Source organism: Lutra lutra, chromosome 3 (genome assembly GCF_902655055.1).
Source record: "Lutra lutra chromosome 3, mLutLut1.2, whole genome shotgun sequence".
NCBI lineage: Eukaryota > Metazoa > Chordata > Mammalia > Carnivora > Mustelidae > Lutra > Lutra lutra.
The window spans coordinates 124,028,453-124,047,594 of NC_062280.1; the positions used below are offsets into that span (position 1 = coordinate 124,028,453).

Below are 19,142 nucleotides of genomic sequence, written 5' to 3' on the forward strand. Positions count from 1 at the left end.
TTAATCGTACAGCTTGTTCTTCTCCTGCCTTTGCCCTCCAGGTAAGCTCATTCCCTCAGCCTCTGATGAGCACAGGCTGTGTGGTAGAGGGTGTCCTGACGGCCCCCAGGACTAGCTTCACTGGGTAACAGACTCCCTTTACCACTGAATGGGTTCTCTCTTTCTGGTGCCGCCATCTTGGGCCTTTGGTCCTTCTCAAGGAGTGCTCAGAGTATTTTTGGTCTGAATTCCTGTTCCTTCTCAGGGTCCAAAGGAGATGTTTGGACCTACCTCTATTGCAGCCCTGCTAATAAAGCAGCAGTTCCAGCTACATTCTTTTCTTAAGCACGGACAGAAAGATTCTCTCAAAAAAAAAAAAAAAAATCAATAGAAATCCCATGGAAACTATGATGGAAAAGGGCCAATGGGCCACAGTTTCCTATGGAACAAGTATGCTTTTCTGGAAGTTTTAGCACACTCATCTAAAAATTAATAATCTATATGAATAGTAGTATTGTAAGTCTGATGTTTTACCTTACAATTTCACTTTCATTCAATAGGCATATTTGGGGGGGCAATTTCAGATTTATTTAGCACTAGAAGCCACAAGGGCAGGCCTGTTAAAACTGTCCTAAGACACCTCACTAAATAATCCTGTTCCAAAGGAAAAAGCTGAGAAAACTCAGTGGGCCACTTATCTTTGATGAATTGAGATCATGATTAGCTACTTGTGATGATAGAAAAATTTTACTTTTGTAAAAAAACGAAGTAATTTCATAGATATTGTATGTGTATATTCAGTTTTATGGAAAATAAAAATGTCTAACTCTTTAATAATGTGTTTAAGAGTAACAGTGCTAAAAATTCTGATGTACTTTTTGACAATAAATATTTGAGGTATATAAAACACTAAGGACAGTGTTAATATGAACACGAGAACATGACTTGAAAATGAAGTATTTGTTTGCTATCAACACCGGGCATTCCGGCTTATATTCTTATGTTGAGATTAATATTTGCTCACTGACATGAGCTACTGCCTTCATTAAAATATTAGCTCCCCTTTTTTAAAAAAAAAAAAGTATGCATTTTATATGTCTTAAATTTTGTAACAAATTACTGTTGAGTTTTTCTCTATCTTCATTCCATTTGGAAGGCCTGGCTTCTTTGGGAGACTCTATTTTTCACAGTCATGTTGTTAATAAAATCTCTGTAATGGAGGTCTCCTATCAGTTAGGAAATTTGGAAAGGAAAAGAAGGATTTCAAGTCATCATAGATGAAAGTATAAAGCAACTTGCATGGTTAGTGATTTTTAGACCGTCAATTGGGCCAGAGAGTAGCCCCCAGAGGAACCTGGGCCATAGTTTGTGATGACGAGAAGCTCCCAGAACATGGCATAGCAGGAGCATCAGGGAAGGGCAGGCAGGATGCTCCCCTGGGCTCATTCAGTTACTTTGCATTTACTGTTTGGGCATAAACGCTTTCTTATACTCATCTCACTGTGTCTCATCTCATTTTGCTTTTCTCTGGGCCTTAAATGACTTACTGAAACCCTGATTTGAAATGTAAATGCTCTGCTTCCTCCTGAAGATAGTCTACAGGCCAGATCCTTTTTTAAAGCATTAGTCTTAGAGAGCATTTAGTTCATGTTATGATTATTTTGAGCTTTATTTTCGATTTATATTACCACTTGGGATTTGCATTGGTTTTATGATAGATGAATAATTATATAAATCCTTGAAATAGTCTTTAGACCACAGTGGTTGTGGCAGGACTTGAAAGTGCAATGCCATGATTGAATTCTCTTTGTGAGTTACTTCCACTCCCATCACACTTAGTACGCTGGGAACTAGTTTTTGCATCTTTCCGAATTGAGTAGATGTTGGGCCAGTGTACTTAGTAATAAAAAGAAAAAGGGACAGCGTACTTACTAATTTTTATCCTAATAATATTGAAGCTCCAGAGTAGAGGTGAGTATCTGTACACACCAAGAACCCATTCATCTCTGTAGATGGCCCCTCTTAGAATAAACAAAATATTTCCTGACATAATTGAGGTATCAGATATCATTGTTTACGAGCCATATTGTGATTTTGAGGCACTTTCATACTTAAGTCTAAATTAGCCAGAGTACTTTTTACGTGATTATTCTAGAAAAAGCTGCTAAACTAAATGTTCACCTCTTTTTTTTCTTCAAATGAGGAGATCAGAGAGAATGTATAGGACAGTCAAAATGCCTCATGCAGATGTTATCATCTCATGAGTTAAATTAAGTGAATATTCACCCCACATGAAAATGTCTAACAGCCTCTTCCCCACACCCCCCGACTTGTGATACATTGATTTACAGAGATGATAAAAAGGATGGGCTGAAGTTCTACACTGATCCTTCCTATTTCTTTGACCTTTGGAAAGAAAAAATGCTGCAGGACACAGAAGACAAAAGAAAGGAGAAGAGGCGTCAGAAGGTAAATAATTCTAGTATGGGAACTCACAAATCGACGTTGAAATGAGATCCTGGTTTAGAAATAAGTCAGTAAGTCCTTTATGCAAATGGTTGGTATGTTGAATTTAGTGCAGAAGTAGAGGTTGCATTTTTTACATGATACTGACAATTCAGTCTAACACAGTAATACTATTTTTCAGTAAATACTTTCTGATTTGTTCCCTAAACTTGCTTTGCTTTAATAGAAGTAGTGACTAGAACTTTTGTTTGTAACCATGTTTTATAACTTTTCTCCTGCTCTTTAAATTTCACAAAGCAGTCAACATTTCATATCAGATATAATGACCTGCTCTCATCTCTGTAAAGCATTCCCAATTGGTGCGTTGCCACCTAGCTGTAATTAACACCTTGATGAGATGTTCATATTGGATCGAAAGGCATGTGTGATCTGTACATTTAGGGCATAGTTTTTACCAAACAATGAGGTTCCTTTTGGTGAGGTGTAATAGGCAGTCAACTTGTAAATCTGAAGGTTGCTGACCACATTATGACCACATAATCACTACATCATGAGCACTCTTGGAAGAATAATCATGCTTTGCCAAGAACTGCCCCTTTAGGGCCCAGAAATTCGACTTAACCTCCTGAGAGTTAATTCTCCAAAGGCAAATATTTGTCAAGACTTTTATATGTAAACTGTGTTTTTAAAAAACGAGCACCTGGTTTGCTTGACAAATCTTAGAGTGCTTTCTTTAAGACAAAGTCTTAGCAAGTTGTGGGTTAGTGGCCTTAATGTTTGGAGGCTTCTAAGATGTACTGGAACCATAGAAGCCACAGTTTGGGATGGAAGAGAATTTAAGATTTGAAAACGGGATTTAAGAAAGGGAACATGGAAGCAGTTTACAGACTTACAAGGGTAAGGTGTTCCCACTGAAGTCCAAGAAAGAATTCTAAAGGTTGGTTATTCGTGCTCTCTCCTTGTGCTGTGGGTGGGGAGGTGAATGGAGAAATCTTGGAAGGGCTGCTGAGAGTTGAAGTTGGAAAGTGTCCAAGTGAAGAAAGTATTAAGTATTTAAGTGAAGGAAAAACTGATCCTGGTCTCTTGACTGGAAAAGAAACATTATCTCAAGGCCCATTGGTCCCTACACCTTTTTATACTAACAGGGATTTAAGGGTATTTTCCTTTAAAACATACCTGTCCTTTTAAGTGGTCTTCTAGGTTTCCTTTCTCAGTGATACTTTTGGCAAAAATATCTAAGTTTTTTAGCAGTGTTCTTCAGGGGAAAACAGTCTTAGTGTATGGATGATTATCATGTCTTCAAAATTATACCATTTCCTTGACTGTTTTGTCTCATTACACATTCCTCCAACACATGAAATTCTGATAAGAATTTCTTATTCACTTATATAATAATGTTTCTTGAATGCCTTCTAAATGCTGGATAAACAGTGGTGAGGAAGGATTATCACCCTCACGGAGATTATAATGTAGTGGGGGAAACAAACATTAAGTAATCATGCAGCCCACTGGAAGTCATAAAGAGGGAAAGTATTTTGAAAATTCTAGCACGAAATCTCTTATTATGTAGGAATAGAAAATGAGACCAGTTAATCCTTTGTTTCCCACGATTTCCAAAACACAGGTTACTTTCAGTTTCCAAAACACAGGTTACTTTCAGTTTGGAGCTGAAAATTCTCTCTGAAGGAAACATTAGTTTAGAAGATTTGGGGATGAGAAATCCATTGTTTCTGAACTTCATTTCCTGAGTTTGCTGGTTTAAAAACATTTTTTAAATGATGCAAGTAAATATGTAGTTGTAAGTGTGTAGTTCCAGTGCCTAGTAAATGTTGTGAAGGGAAAGTACAGTGTGCAGTGGGTGAAGTGACAAGGTGGGTGGGGGGGTGACATTGCATATGAGGTGGTGTGATTCACTGAGCTCCAGCAGTGGGGAGTTAGAAGTCCACTAAGCAGAGTCCACATCAGTGCATATGTGTGCGCGTATGCATGTGCGTGTCTGTGTGCGTGCATGCTCGTGAGCCGGGATGCTGGAGGAGTGGGGGCAGAGGAGGTGCAGGGAGCTTCCGAAATGAGGAGCGTTAGAGGTAGAGGCAGCTAGGATCATCCCGGGCTAGGAGATGGTTGGATACATTCCAGGGACTTTAACAGAAGCCAGTATAGTTGGAATACAAACACTCGACTGTGAACACTTGGTCACAATCGGTTTGTGCATGTGTGTGTGTGTGTGTGTGTGTGTCTTGTGTGCACGATGATGAGTGGATTTGGAGGCTAAACCACTGTAAGGAAAGTCGCAGATGATCATAACACTTGATCTAAACGCATCTAAACACATACGTCTTTTAAAAGTAAGGGTGACAGTTACTGATGACTACAGTGGTTCTTAATCAGGAGGTATGTTGAAATCCATTGAACTCTCCCTCCTTTTGGTTTCTACAAGTATACTGGCAATGCGTGCTGGTTGTAAAATGCTCACATTACACTGAAGTGAATACATTAGTGTAGAAAATTTGAGGATAAGATTTTCCTTTCCCAGGTGTCACCAATCATTAGGAGTGACTCAGTGTGTACCTTTTTAGACGTTTTAAAAAGTATTCATAAATATATGCATACACTTCACAAAGCACTTGTATATGTATAGAATGGTACCACACCCGATGTCTACACAAGCACATGCAGACATATACATACATTGACATAATTAAAGATGTCCTGTGTTCTTTTTAATAGTTGTGTAGTACTCAAAGGTGTGCATGCTATGTTAACTGTTTGCTCCTTACTGTGTTAGGACATACTTTGGTTGCTTGTGAAGAGTTGCTTAACAGGACTATGGTACTGCGTGATCCATGTGCAGATAAGTCTTCTGGGCAAACTTCTAGAAGACAAATAATGAGCTTTAAATTTTGAAAGATACCATCAAATTGCCCCCTGACCATTAAAAGACTGAACCAGTTTACGCTCTTAACAGACCTCTTCCAGACCTGCATATCATTATTATTTTATTTTTAAGGACTCATCCCTCCCCCCTGAAAATCTCATTTGCACTACATACCTTTTCATATCTTTATTAACTGTTTATACATGTTCTGTGAATTCCATGTTCGCATCATCTACCAGCTTCGCCCGGGTACCCACCGTGAACCATCAGCCACCCTTTCACAGGATCTGCCTTCCCCCTTCTAATCTGTCCTCCACAACCTGGAGGGATCTTCTCAGATTGCTTCCGGCAGTGTGACAGCCCCTCCCTTCTCACCTTTGATAGTTTCCCATTGCCTTTGGGATAAAGAACAGCACCTCTGACCCGGCCTGTAAGGTCTGGCTTACCTTTGAGATCTCAGGAGCCATTCCCCCTAATTGCCCATTTACCATCTTTCATTCCTCCTGATGTGCTGCTGTCCTCAGAGCTGGCTCACATTCTATCCGCTCTGCCCATGCACCAGCCCTGCTCGCTGCAGAATGATACCTGCTCACATGATGGGGCTAGTCTCGGCCACTCCCTGACTTCCAGATGAGGCGCCATTCAGTATACGATGCATTTATGTTTTACCATGTTTTATACCTGGACATTGTTTGTGTCCTTTTCTGGGCCTCTCGCACTGGACCGCAAGCTCCACGGAGGCAGATTCCTTGTCTTTTTGTTTGTCTGTTTGTATCCTCAGCGCCTGACCCGGTGTGTAAGCTCACCTGGGTCTGATCACTTAGCGCTCGTGTGTCTTCTGTAAAGCTGTGTGTGGGAGTTCTTTAACAGGAGTCTAGGAGTTAAGAGCACGTAATTCTCATCTTTAAAGACTATGACCTCTTACTTGGGAATTATGAAAAACAAATACACATGTAGCAATAACTGTCCTCACCTTTGAAGAAACACCTGTGTAGGACCCAAGTTTTTACTGGATACATTTTCGCTGGCAAAGTAGGGCTGGAGCAGACTGATTCTCGGTATGGTAAGGTAAGTTCTTAGCATGTTTTTGTTCCATGTTAAGCTAGTTGCAGGATTAGCTTAAATATTCTGTAATAATCTTATTAGAAACTGGCAATAGGGTATTTTGAGTTATTTTGTGAAATATGATTGCATGTTAACCATTCAGTCACAAGTGTGTAGTGGTAGACATGATTTGTCTGTATCTCAGACAGTTATCTCTATCATGCAGATCTAAAAGATCTAGTACATTAAAACAAGCTAAAAGCCTAGTAAGGTGTGAATTCCTTACCAGAAATGATGGTAAGTGGTTCCTGGAGTTAGCTGCTGCAGAGTAGCTTCTGTTTATTTAAGTTAAATGGTTAAGTGTCAGTTACTGCTGCTGGGTCTATGTCAGGTAAGAGAATGTATACTGTGTTCGAATTTTTCAGAACGTCCGTGTGATCTGAAGTGGGAATGTCTCTTGTCTACGTGCCGGGCTTGTTTCCCGTTCATTACAACTGCATTTAACCTGCTCTTTTCCTTTCCCTTCTGTCTTGGCATGCTTACTTTCTCTTCCTGCACATCAGGAGCAAAAGCGTATAGATGGCACAACCCGGGAGGTGAAAAAGGTTAGGAAGGCCAGAAACAGGCGCCAGGAGTGGAGTATGATGGCATATGACAAAGAGCTTAGACCCGACAACAGGCTGTCTCAGAGTGTGTACCACGGAGCGTCTTCCGAGGGATCCCTGTCCCCAGACACTAGGTGTGTGTGCGTGTGTTGTAGAAAGCCTCTGTGTAGTAAATTGGTTTTATTATATGTTGGACATGCACCAGTGTCTTTGGTGTTTATATGGCCCATGATATGTTGCAAAAACTTTCCTTAAAAATTAATGATATGTATTTTTTTGACTTTGAAATAATACTTGAAAGTGGTTTCATTGTACATTGGGTTACTTTGTATGATTTTCCATCGCTCTAACTCATTTGTTGTTCCATTAACCTAGATGTAGTGTTTTTAACACTGATGCTATATTTGGGCTTAGTAACTGCCAATGACTTACATTTTTAATAATCGTTTACTCCTTTTTCTCCCTCTTTAGCTTAGAATGTTGAATTTCTTTTGCCACGTGATAGCTAAAAATAATTAGTAGGTGCTAATTGATGTGCCTAAGACGGAACTTCAGTATTTTTTCTGGAAAACTTTTCTAAGAGTGATGAGCCAACGAGTTAGTTATTTCTTCAGTTTACTAATCTTATGTATTCTAATTTCAGGAGAAGAATTCTGTTGGAGTTACTTTAAGAATTTGTAAGCATTTAAATAAAAATATTCCTTGCAGGTGCGAATGATATGGTCACTAAGTCACATTTGTTGCAAAAGGTACTCTTGGAACAACAGAGTCTCACTAGTCAGTTAGTACTTCAGCTTTAATTTCCCGACTCTGCTTGTGTAAGGTCAGGGTCTCCCACTGGTCAGAAGCCTCAGAGTTTTCCATCACCATTTCAGAATTTGAACAGAGAATTCTTATGTGACTCAAGAATGTTTCAAAAACAGCAACAACCTGTACCTTACGTTATATCTGTGTCCTTTTTTCTTAATTTTTCTCTCTATAACCTCAGTGTCTAGCACAGACTCTGCACATAGAAGATATTTCATATTTGGTACTTACCGCGCCCAGAAATATGCCCACCACAGAAGGGCTGTCAATCATTGGTTGGCTATGCTAGAAGACAAGTTCTAGGCAGTTTTTCTGTACAAGCTGTTATCTGTTCAGTACTCAAGAATTATTGGAGATGTAACTGAGCATTCACCTCAGGTGTGAATCTCTATGTCCATTTATGTCCATAGAAAATAATAATGATGATTCAGATTTGCTCACAGGTCTTCGGGTGAGGAGGGGTACTTGAATATTACAGATAGCCCCCAGGGTGCTCCCCCCCCAAGTAATTTAATTGTGATTATTTACTCATGTTAAATATATACTTTATTTTATAATACTCCATATATATTCTTATTTCAGTAGGTACAGGTGGAAAAATGAGGTTTTTTTGATCCCTCAGTTGAATGTTTGCTGTTCGTTCTAGCATCTGAGATTCACTTGTTCCATGTTGGGTATAAAATCAATGATTGCTGAGATCATTTAGTATTCTGCTTTTGTATTTATGTTGTTTAGATAGATCTTCATTTCTTTTATTTTTCAGAACACAAATCCTATTTCCTGTGGCCTCTTACTATCTGTAACAGATAAATAGATTAAAAGTTCATCGTTGTACTTGGATTCTGTGCCTTAATTTAGAATCTTTTATTTTTTATTTTACTGAAGTATATCACTTTTTTTCTTATTGTAAAATAAGAGGAACTTCTAATATTTGGAAGTTACAGAGAAAAATTTAAATCTTACCCATAATCCCATCACCCAGAGAAACCACCATTTGCTTTTTAGCTTATTTCTTTCTTTGGTCATTTTTCTGTACATATATATGTTTTTCTCTTACAAAATTGAAATCATGCTCTATGTTTTTTATCTGTTGACTTTTGTTATTTCATATTTATGTCTTAAGCATTATTTAGAAACATGGTCTTTAGTGGATGTATGGGGGACAACAGAGTAAATCTAATATCAGATTTCATGGCATGTATATGGTCTTTTCATGTAAGTAATCTGTTTTAACCCAATCCATATACACTAACCATAAAGTTTTGCTTTCTCTGTAAATCAGGAATGGTTTGATTGTAAGCATAAATTTAGAATGAGAATGGACATGCTTGCCTATTGCTCTCTCTCGCCATTATCAGGAGATGTGAGAACTCCAGCGCAAGTGTCCTTGTGCTCGTCCCCTCCTGTCCTGCGCCCTGTGCTGCAGCTGACAACCCACCTGTCCACCCACCTGTCCACCAAAAGACCCCAGGGGAGTCTTTTGATTCTCCCACTGAGTCTCCACTGCCTACACTTCCCTTCCTCCGTTTTCCATGTGATCTTCACTCTTACCAATGCTCTTTTCTGCAGCAGATAATCAGTGCCGATCATGACACTTCAGCCTCATCCCACTCATCTCCACGTTGGTACAGCGTCTTCTGTGGGTGACTGCTACCTTCCCATGGGGCTGTCTGTCCCCCAGCAGGCCCCCGACTCCCCACCTCTCCTCCAGAGCCCTTCCCTCTAGAGCCCTCCTGCTGGAGTTCTGGTCCTTGGATGCTCACTGCGTGTTCCTTACTCCCTCCTCCACTGGTCCTCCCCTTTCTCAGGCTCCACTGGGGCTCTGTCGCAGAGCCACTTACTGCGGTAAGGACTCTGAGTCCCGCCACAGTGTTTACAATCTCTGGCTCCTCCTCTCATCAGAAGCACTCTGTATTTTGCTAGATAACTTTGTCTCCTTGAGAAAGTCGTACACAATCTGTGACATAGGCACACGGAGTCAAGAGCAACTCACCAGTGACTGGAGAGTTTTAGGTATTTGTGTTTTTAAAATGCGTTAAACCTAAAGCTAGGTCAGGTTCTTCTCCCATTAAAAATTTTTAATTTTAAATATTTCCAACTCCCTTGCATAGTTTGCATAGTTCAGGAGACATACCCTTAGCTACACCGTAATCTAGAACTTATACTGCAATTAAGGGAGGGAAAAAGTGAGTTACCAGTTATTGTTGTACTGCAATCCGGGAAGAAAAAAAGCAAAAAACAACAACAACAACAACAACAACAACAAAGCAGGCTCTTGTCATTTAGGACAGTTTGCTCTGTTGTGTGATGCTCCGGTTAGGGAAGCTACTGCCTGAGTTTCAAAGATGGAAACTTGGTTGGTGTCTTCTCCACCCCGTCTCCTCCTTCCCCAATGTGTGTTTGCCTGTTTCCTCCAGAGAGAGAGACACAAGCTGACCCCTCACAGAAGCCAGCAAATACATGTGAGAAGAGTAAGGACAAGAAGAGAGGAGTGGGAGAGAAGGAAAATGGGCATTGAGTTCATGAGTGACGCCAAGGAGCTGGCGCAGGCAGGGGGCGCCACCGAGGATGCAGTGCCCAGAGGGTTCGTCACCTTGCTCTCCGGGACCCCAGCCTCAGCTTGCCCGCCCTGCTTTGGCTGCCCTGACAGTTCGCGCATCCCCGGAGCTGGCCTGTAGCCCGGGCCAGGGACACGCCACTGTCCTTACTAATACCTAGGTGGCTGCCACCCTCACAGGCCACGCTCCCTCCAGGCCCCCTCGCCCCACTGGCATTGTGGCCCCCGCATCTTCCCAGGCTCTGCTCATCTAATACCACATCTCCATTCCTTCCAGAGTTTCACGCTCTGCCGTGCAAAGAAAAGCCCTTTCCACATTGTACCGCGCGCTCTCTCTTTTGGCTAAATACAGTCCTTCTGTTTAAGAAAACTACAACCCACTGAATTACTGAATTGCATTCTTGATTTCTTCCGTTCTTCTTACTGTTCATATTTATCCAGCTCACCTGCCATTTTATAATATCTAATTATATGCTGTCAGTTCCATCGCCACTGAAATCCTGTCTTAGGCCCTGTGTTTTAATTAAATGGAATTTGCCTTGTAGCCTTCTCTCTTAGAGAAAAAGCACGCTGAAATATTGCGAAAATGGGGCTCTGTTGTCTCCTGCTTGCCGATCTGTCTGACTTACCCACTTCAGCGCGGGGACCCTGAAGCCACGTAACACTGGGGCTTGCTACTAAAGTAGTTGTTTTGTTGTTGCTCAGAAGCTCTCACGGGGCTGGACCGAGTCCAGAGTGAAGGAAATCAGTGTGTGATTTCTGTATATTGGCAAAGTTATTATTCAAATAATATGCTTATGGCTGCTGCGGGGAATCTTTTTAATTGAATTGGACTTTCTCCTCCCCGCCCCTTTCCTGAACATCAGGTCGCATGCATCAGATGTCACGGATTACTCTTACCCAGCGACTCCCAACCACTCTCTGCACCCGCAGCCCGTGACCCCTTCTTACTCAGCCGGGGACGCACCACCACACGGGCCAGCAAGCCAGGCCCCCGAGCATGAGTACCGACCCCCCTCTGCCTCGGCACGGCACATGGCCCTAAACAGGCCCCAGCAGCCACCGCCGCCACCCCCACCACAGGCCGCAGAGGGGTCCCAGGCCTCCGCACCCATGGCACCGGCGGACTACGGGTAACTCGAGACTCCTGTCTTCTACCTCTGTTTGCTTTTGCGTTGGAGTTTGCTATGTGTGGTCTAAAACTTTCTGCTGAATAATCATCCCTTAGGGGCCAGATGTGGCCAAGGATCTCTGGATGTAGACAGTACCAGTCATGACCAATTCTGTGTTAAAATATTCAGTGTCACTCTGGTCCCCTTTTTCTTACAGACGGGTCTCAGGTTTGGTCTCTCTATTCATGTATACACACACTCCCTCATACCTACTTTGAGGTGTGTGTGAAGGCATTGCTAAGCCAAGGCATTGAGAAAGGATGGTGTTGCTTTTGTGAACCTATCCCAAGCCCTCAGGTCTCTGTATATGTTCTGGGTGAACCACAGACAGTTTGTCACAAGTGAGAAAACTCTCCAGGGCTGCCCTCCAGGAGCCCCCGCTTGCACTTGGCCATAGGTGACTATACCCTCTCTTGATCTCTTGGTATGCAGACCTCCTACCCTCAGGCCCTTTTGTTTTCTGTCACTTGAGTAAAATCCAAACAGCTCCTAAAGAAAGAGCCCTGTGGTCACGTCTTTATTAACGTAAGAGTCTTTATTAACGTAAGCACTCACCTTTATTTTGATAGGCTGCCTTTTGTCCTCTATTTTCTGAATTAACTGTAATCTTTAAAGAGTTCATCCCTCCAAGATAGTGCCTAGGAAAGTTGAATGTGTCTTTCCATTAATGTGTGTGTTCTTCAGTCCAGAGCAGTGTGTGTCACCTTCTAAATGTATGTCCCTCTGCCTTCAGAGGTTCTCTTCCGTTGTTTCACCTGAAGGGTCCCCAGAGTGTGGGAGTGCCCAGAGAGTGAAACCCTAATTAAGGGTCCGGCAAAGAGAGGGTCTGTGGTCCAGTAGGATTCAGTGGACTTCTTAGGCGTAGGACTTTTCAAAGATTTTTGATATTCTAATGGGCCCTGTGGGCTTGAGGAATTTCCATGGGGATAAGGTATAAAATACAGAATTTTCCAAATCTGACTGACCACAGGACCCTTGTAAGACAAGTTTGCGAGCCACCCACCTTTGATGCCCCACTATGAAGGATAAATTTGAGTTGCTGTTCATAACCTTTGCAGTCGACTGTTTTATTTTAGCCTTCCACAGAAAGTTACTTTTTAAAAAAGATTTATTTATGCATTTGAGAGAGAAAAAAAGACAATGCAAGCGGAGGATGGGGGATGGGCAGAGGGAGGAGAGAGAGAATCTTAAGCAGATTCCACGATGAGCATGGAGCCCCACGTAGGGGCTCATTCTTAGGACCCTGAGACCAGGACCCGAGCCAAAATCAAGAGTGGGATTCTTAACCAGCTGAGCTACTCAGGTACCCCCAAAGTTGCCTTTTGAGTGGTTTTCTTTCTGGTTCATTTGTGTAGATGAATTTCATCATAGTGAATAATGTAGACGTGTAAAAATGACTGGCCCAAAGTGCGGATGTTTGCATCCTGCAGTGTATAAAGTGCAGAGGACGGTATATATTGGGTTTGGGGGAAGCCTCTGAATTGGACATGTTCGACTCTCTGAGGCTATGACTTTGTCACTGTTGTAATGACTCCGTGTGTTTCATCTCTTTGTCAGGATGCTGCCAGCACAGATAATTGAGTATTACAACCCCTCAGGACCTCCTCCTCCACCACCACCCCCCATGATTCCTTCAGCACAAACTGCTTTCGTCAGCCCCCTCCAGATCCCCATGCAGCCCCCCTTCCCTGCCTCTGCCGGCTCCTCCTACGCCACTCCTCCTCACCCTCCCACCGCTGGGCTTGTGGTCACAGCCCCACCGCCTCCAGGCCCACCGCCTCCTCCACCGGGCCCTCCTGGCGCAGGCTCTTCTCGCTCATCCTCCCCGATGCACGGCCCCCCTGCAGCTGAGGCGAAGCGCCCAGAGACAGCACAGCCACCCATAAGTGACGCTCGAAGCGATCTTCTCGCTGCCATTCGAATGGGTAAGTGAGCGCCTCAAACACAGCGTTCCTTTTAGAAAGAGACTTCTTTATGGCTCTAACCAGCTACAGCCTAGTCTTCTTCAAATGACTGCTCTCTCCACTGAACTTGTTTTTTAGAATAGGGTTAAAGGACACTTGTTTGAGTTTGTTTTCTTAACAGGAGACCTATTCTTGCCAGTGCAAGATAAATTACACAATAATAAAGTATTGAGAGAATTCGGGAAAGCTGTACTTGACTAGAAATAGATAATAAAGATGATCATTGGTTAACTGGGTCTTTTCTCTGCATTCTACTGTAGGGGTAAATGTCTAAGTGAAAGAAAGTGAGCTCGTAGCAATGATTGAGTTATTTTTATAAACCTAAGCTATGTCCTAGACTTCCCATATTTTTAGCTTGATGCGCGAAGCCAGTAAGTTTTTCAGCATGTATTTAGCAACAAGATTCTTTTGTCGGCTAAAAGCCCTACGCTGAACCCCAGAGCATGAGACATACAGAAATAGAGCCTCTCTGATCAAATCAGGATAGAGGAGCCGAGGCGCTCACCCGTTCTGGCATCCCTTCAGCACCACACGTTAACCATCTGTTCCACCCGTTTATTCTCAGCCCTGGGGCACAGCCCAGGCCGGGTGAGGGTCACTGACAGGATGTGCAGATGTCCTAGGAGCTCCTCATTCAGTGGGGAGCTGCACCATCTCTTGGTCACAGGCTTGTTGTTTCCGTCTGGAAGGGATTGAGAAAGGTGGCACTGACGTCCTTCACAGGACAGCTGGGACATTACTGTCTCTGCTTTTGGCTTGAGTGCCCCCAAATCAGACCCGAGTGTGGCACACGAGCCCAGCCTTCTCATATGTCTCCCAACGTCATTGACACACTTTAATTTTGTCAAGAAAAGAAGTCCCAGGGCTATGCGATCTCACTGATAACAAATTTAGGGTCATAGTAGGACAGTGTTTTTGTTTTTGGATACCTGTTAGCCCCATCCAATAAGAGTGATCACATAACCAGGATCTAATAATGAGGAAGCCTCTAAGAAGCCCACATCAAGGGACAGTCTACAAAGGAGCCGCCTGTGTTCTTAAAAAATGTCAAGATCAGAGCCGCAAAGACTGAAGAACTGCCCATATTAAGGGACATTAGTGAAAGACGACAGACAGTGTCATCAGTATTCCCACATTGGATGCCAGGCCTGGTGGAAAACTTTCTGCTGCTTTTAAGTCTACTGGCAAAATTTACATAATATTTATAAAAGAGATGGTAGTATTGTATTTATGCTTGTAGTCTGATTTTGATCATTGTTTTTTAGGAATTACACATTAAGTATTTTAGGGACAAAGGAACGTTACATGCTACTTATTCCCAGGTGGTCCAGAAAAAAGTGTGTGTCTATGAGCAAGAATGATAAAGGTTCCAAAAAAAAAAGTGGTCATATGTTATTAGTTGGGGAATCTGGGTATAGTTTTTATGGGAATTTTTTTTTTTAACTTGTCTTTCTTTTGGTGGGGAGAAGGGCAGAGAGAAAGAGAGAGAGAGAGAGGAGAGAGAGAGAGAGAAACTTAGCAGGCTCCATGCCCAGCATGAAGCCCATCTCTGGGCTCTATCCCACAACTGTGAGATCATGACTTGAGCCAAAATTGAATCAGTGGCTTAACCAACTGCACCACCCAGGTGCCCCATTTTTCTACGTCTTACAGGGAGGGACTCTATAAAATCTGAAATTCTTTCAAAAGAAAAATTAAAGAATTAACTTTAAATTATCTTTGTCACCTACTGTTACCTTATAAGAAAGTAGATGATTGTATTTTATATTCATTTTTAGAAGTAATTGGTGAAACACAGATCTCCTTTACCTCCCAGCACTAATCAAAAGCTATTAGCATAAAACGCTCCTTTCCAAGTCTTTGGATTACAGCAATGTCCAGGAAATTGTTCATGATAGAAGAAGTGCTCCATGTTTGTACATTCCAATATGGTAGCCACTAGGCACAATAAATTTATCCTTAATCAGCCACGTGTAGTGGCTACCCTAGTGGAAGGTGCAGGCCAGAATTTTCTTTCATGATGTTCAAGTGCACTGGAATTCAGCACATTTCTACAAACAGTGTCAACGACTTTGCCCTTTTTTTGGTCGTGACACTTCGATTTCCCAAGCTTTTCTCACTTCAGGTTTCCAAAACTTTTTACCTTTGAGGGTGGGGAGGGGGTGGTAAGGCTAAATAGACTTCCTAGTTTGTTTTCCTTAATTTGGAGCAAGCAGAGCGATTTAATTCTCCTCTCCGGGTTGCGTCCCCAGGGATTCAGTTGAAAAAGGTGCAAGAACAGCGCGAGCAAGAGGCCAAGCGGGAGCCAGTCGGGAACGACGTGGCCACGATTCTGTCCAGACGCATCGCCGTGGAGTACAGCGATTCCGACGACGACTCTGAGTTCGACGAGAACGACTGGTCCGACTGAGGCGGCGCGCATGCGCAGCGGGGCCACCAGTGGCCACGTGTCGGAAATGTATTGAAAATTTTAAGTGGTCCCAACACCCACATAGTGGTATTATAATCCTGTAGCGTAGCAACTTTTGTATTAATAATGTGATATTGCTTTTGCACATCCAAAAATTCTGGGTTTTTTCAGTATTTACTGTGTAATACTTAAGTGCCACTAAACATAGCAAATTGTGCTGCACCCGAGGAAATACGCTGTAACTATCGCATTGTCCTGAAAACAGCCTCTTGCTTCCTTTTTCTTGGCCACGAGAGTACTTCGTGCAGTTTGGGTCTCCTCTTCCTGATCACTGTAATTCCGCAGACTTGCCGTGTGTTTGTGAAGCTGCCTGGTGTTAGGTCTTTGCAAGATTAATGACCATGTGTCAGAGTGACGTCTTCCAGTCAGTGATACCGTTTCACCCTTTCTGTTTGTTTCTAACGTGTTTCCCAAGAAGTTGGCTCTAGGGGAAAGATTTAACAAGTCAGGGGCATCAAACATTGCTGCTTCCCGTTCCTTAGCTCAGCCGCCCGCGTGTGAATCGGAACGTTCCGTGAGATCCTTTTGTTTCCGTTGCACGCTCTGGTGAAACGTGAACTTGGAAGGCCCTTCCCAGGCAGGGTCCCCTGCGGGCGCTCCCTTGGTCAATGCTTGGCGGTGATTCCGGAAGGGGCTCTAGCTGCTGCGCAGTCACGAGTATGGAGAACAAGGTGCTCTTCCTTCCGGGGCCCTCGGGGCTGACCCTGGGAACCCCTGAGTCCCTAGAGCCCCGGGGGGCCAGCCGGCCGGCACAACACGACGGGCGGGGGTGGGGGGGTTGGGCACATGGTGCGGAGGAGCCCCCCACCCCGGCCTCTCCTGGAGTCGCGTCCTAAGTTCCCCACTCCTCAGTGCGCTCCGGAGAGGGCGCCCCACGGCCCCTCGCCCCACTTGGTTTGAATTTCACAAAGCTTAGATTGTAGGTGGAAATAGATGCTGACAGCTATGCGTTTTTCCTGGTGCTGTGGCCAGATTAGGGATCCATCACCCAAGCAGGGCCTCGGCCCTACTCCTAGAAGCACACGGTTCTCTTTTCTCATGGTGTCGTCGGCACATTAAACTGTAAAAAGTACCTCAGATTAGACGAGGCGTGTAGCTGTTACAGACCACGTTCCCTTCACCGCAGCGCTTCCTGCTGCGCTCCCCACACGGCAGTTCGGAGACCTCCGGGCTTTACCTTCCTGGCGAAAGCGGAGCCGCGGAAGGCTCACGGCTGGCAGCCCGGCTCTTGTCATTTTGGGAGGAAGGGTAGCTGCTTGTTCAGAATCAGTAAACGCCCCCAGGCTTCGACTGTAGACACGACTTCACAAATATACTGAGACACTTCACTTCCTGGGGATTGTCACCTACGTGCAGCATTTCAAACGGACCGGTTATTTGTGACTCTCAGTCATGAAGGAGGCTTTAGCTCAAAACAGTTGTCTGGGTCAAGGTAGTCGTCTAAACAGGACCACGGCCAGTGGATTTTTGTTAATGAGTCCTCCTGAGGACTTCCACGGGGACCCCAAACCACGTCCATGTGTCCCCTAGTGGACACCGATTTGGCTTATGGACGGTCATAAGATAAAGCCCATCGTTGGGTTTTAGTCACATAGATTTTGAAACTCTGAAAAGCCTAATGTCTGCATCCCCTTCCCGAGACCATGCTTCTTCTATCAGTTTACCTGAGTCTTTTCAGCTGTACTAGCTGTTGGGACACATGCTTCTCGGGTTTCTGTTTCCTGGAGCTAGTCACCATAATTTTATTGAATTTAAGTGGTAGTTATTGTGGACTTTCACATTTCTTTCCTTGATCCCCCCCCCCCCACCTTTTTTTTTTTTTCCCCCAGCATAAAGGCCTACTGTGTTGGCATTATTCTTGGGACTTTTACCATTTATAGTCTGATTTTATCGTTATTACAGTATTTTGTTTTTATTGTTACTTTTCAGTTAGGAATTCCTTGTATAATTCTAGAACATCTATTTGGTAACACTTCTTTGTTTTTTATGTCCCTTCTGTTCTCAGGATGAAGAGAACATATAAAGCTACTATCCATGTCAGGATTTCTTCTATTTATATCTTATTACAGTAAAATTACTGGCACTTTATTCATAAATATTCATAAGCCTATTAATTATTAGTTGTCTTCCTGTAGTTTAATCAACAAGTTATTTTCGACTTGATTTTCCTACTAGTGAAAAGTTTTTGCCCTAATGTGTTGCGTAGCCTTTAAAATGGAATGGAAAAGGACTAAAATTCAATTTAGATTATTTTTGCAGTATTTTTCTCAGCAAATCTGAATTATTCTAAAATAAATCCAGACTTTTTCTAATGTGCTGTTACATGAAAAGGAAAAAGTGAATATTTTGAATCTTCAGTTTTCGTTTTCAAAAAGTATTTACCGAAACAAATGGAGAAGGACATTTAAAAGCCTATTTCGTATCTACGGATTTTACATCTTAAAGTAGTAGTTATATTTTAAATTTTAATTTTAAATCTCTCAGTTTTTTCCCTCCATGTGTATTTTAGATTAATTTCTTACAAGCTTTTTTCTCATATCATAGATTAGGCAGAGGGAATGAGAAGGTTACTCGGTACCACACATTAGCTACACAAACATAATGTGATTGGTTTTCCATTGTTAACCCCAAACCATGAGATTTGGTACACCTATGTTTTTCTTTAATGGAAGTATATGGTTAGAAAATTAACATTTTCATTTCAGTAAATTTTTAGAATATCAAAATCTTTTCTGAGCACCAAGTGGCTAGGTTGTGAAAGTTTTTTAATAATTTGCAACTGGAATACATGATACATTTTAATCCATTAAAGACTAGTGGGAATGTATCAGCCAGAGTAGCAAGTAATTTTTGTTTTATAAATCAGAGTATCTGTCACCTTGCAGTATTACCAATGCTGTTGTAAATTGAATTTAAAGTGGTATTAAAAACACACACCTCCTGTTAAACAATTTTTATCTGTTTGTATATCTTACTATAGATTATGTACAAGTAACATCTAAATAAAATTACACTTTTAACCCTAAAAGGTTTTGTTCATTGAGAACAGTGTTGTTGTTTAACCTTTCTCGGAGGGGAGAAGTTGGGGTTTGGGCAGGGTTTTTACATATCCAAGAGTTCAGATTGGATTCTGGGAATGACTCGGGAAGCCCTGGCATAATTAGAAAAAGCCATTCTGGGAGCAGGAAGCCACATGCTCAGAT

General features: G+C 42.6%; 1 protein-coding gene across 4 annotated transcripts in view; it reads left to right on the top strand.

Annotated features, from left to right (window-relative positions):
* WASF3 (WASP family member 3) overlaps positions 1–18,869 on the top strand; it is a 130,878-nt gene extending 112,009 nt beyond the window's left edge. For 3 of the 4 annotated variants that reach the window (XM_047722971.1, XM_047722972.1, XM_047722974.1), the window contains 5 exons: positions 2,331–2,448; positions 6,928–7,103; positions 11,200–11,466; positions 13,063–13,430; positions 15,722–18,869. In XM_047722971.1, coding sequence (XP_047578927.1) covers positions 2,331–2,448; positions 6,928–7,103; positions 11,200–11,466; positions 13,063–13,430; positions 15,722–15,879 — 1,087 coding nt within the window. In that variant the 3' untranslated portion in view covers positions 15,880–18,869. Of the gene's footprint in view, positions 1–2,330; positions 2,449–6,927; positions 7,104–10,193; positions 10,361–11,199; positions 11,467–13,062; positions 13,431–15,721 lie in introns of all 4 variants that reach the window. The other variant, XM_047722973.1, reaches the window with a different exon arrangement.
* The last annotated feature ends 273 nt before the right edge of the window (positions 18,870–19,142 follow it).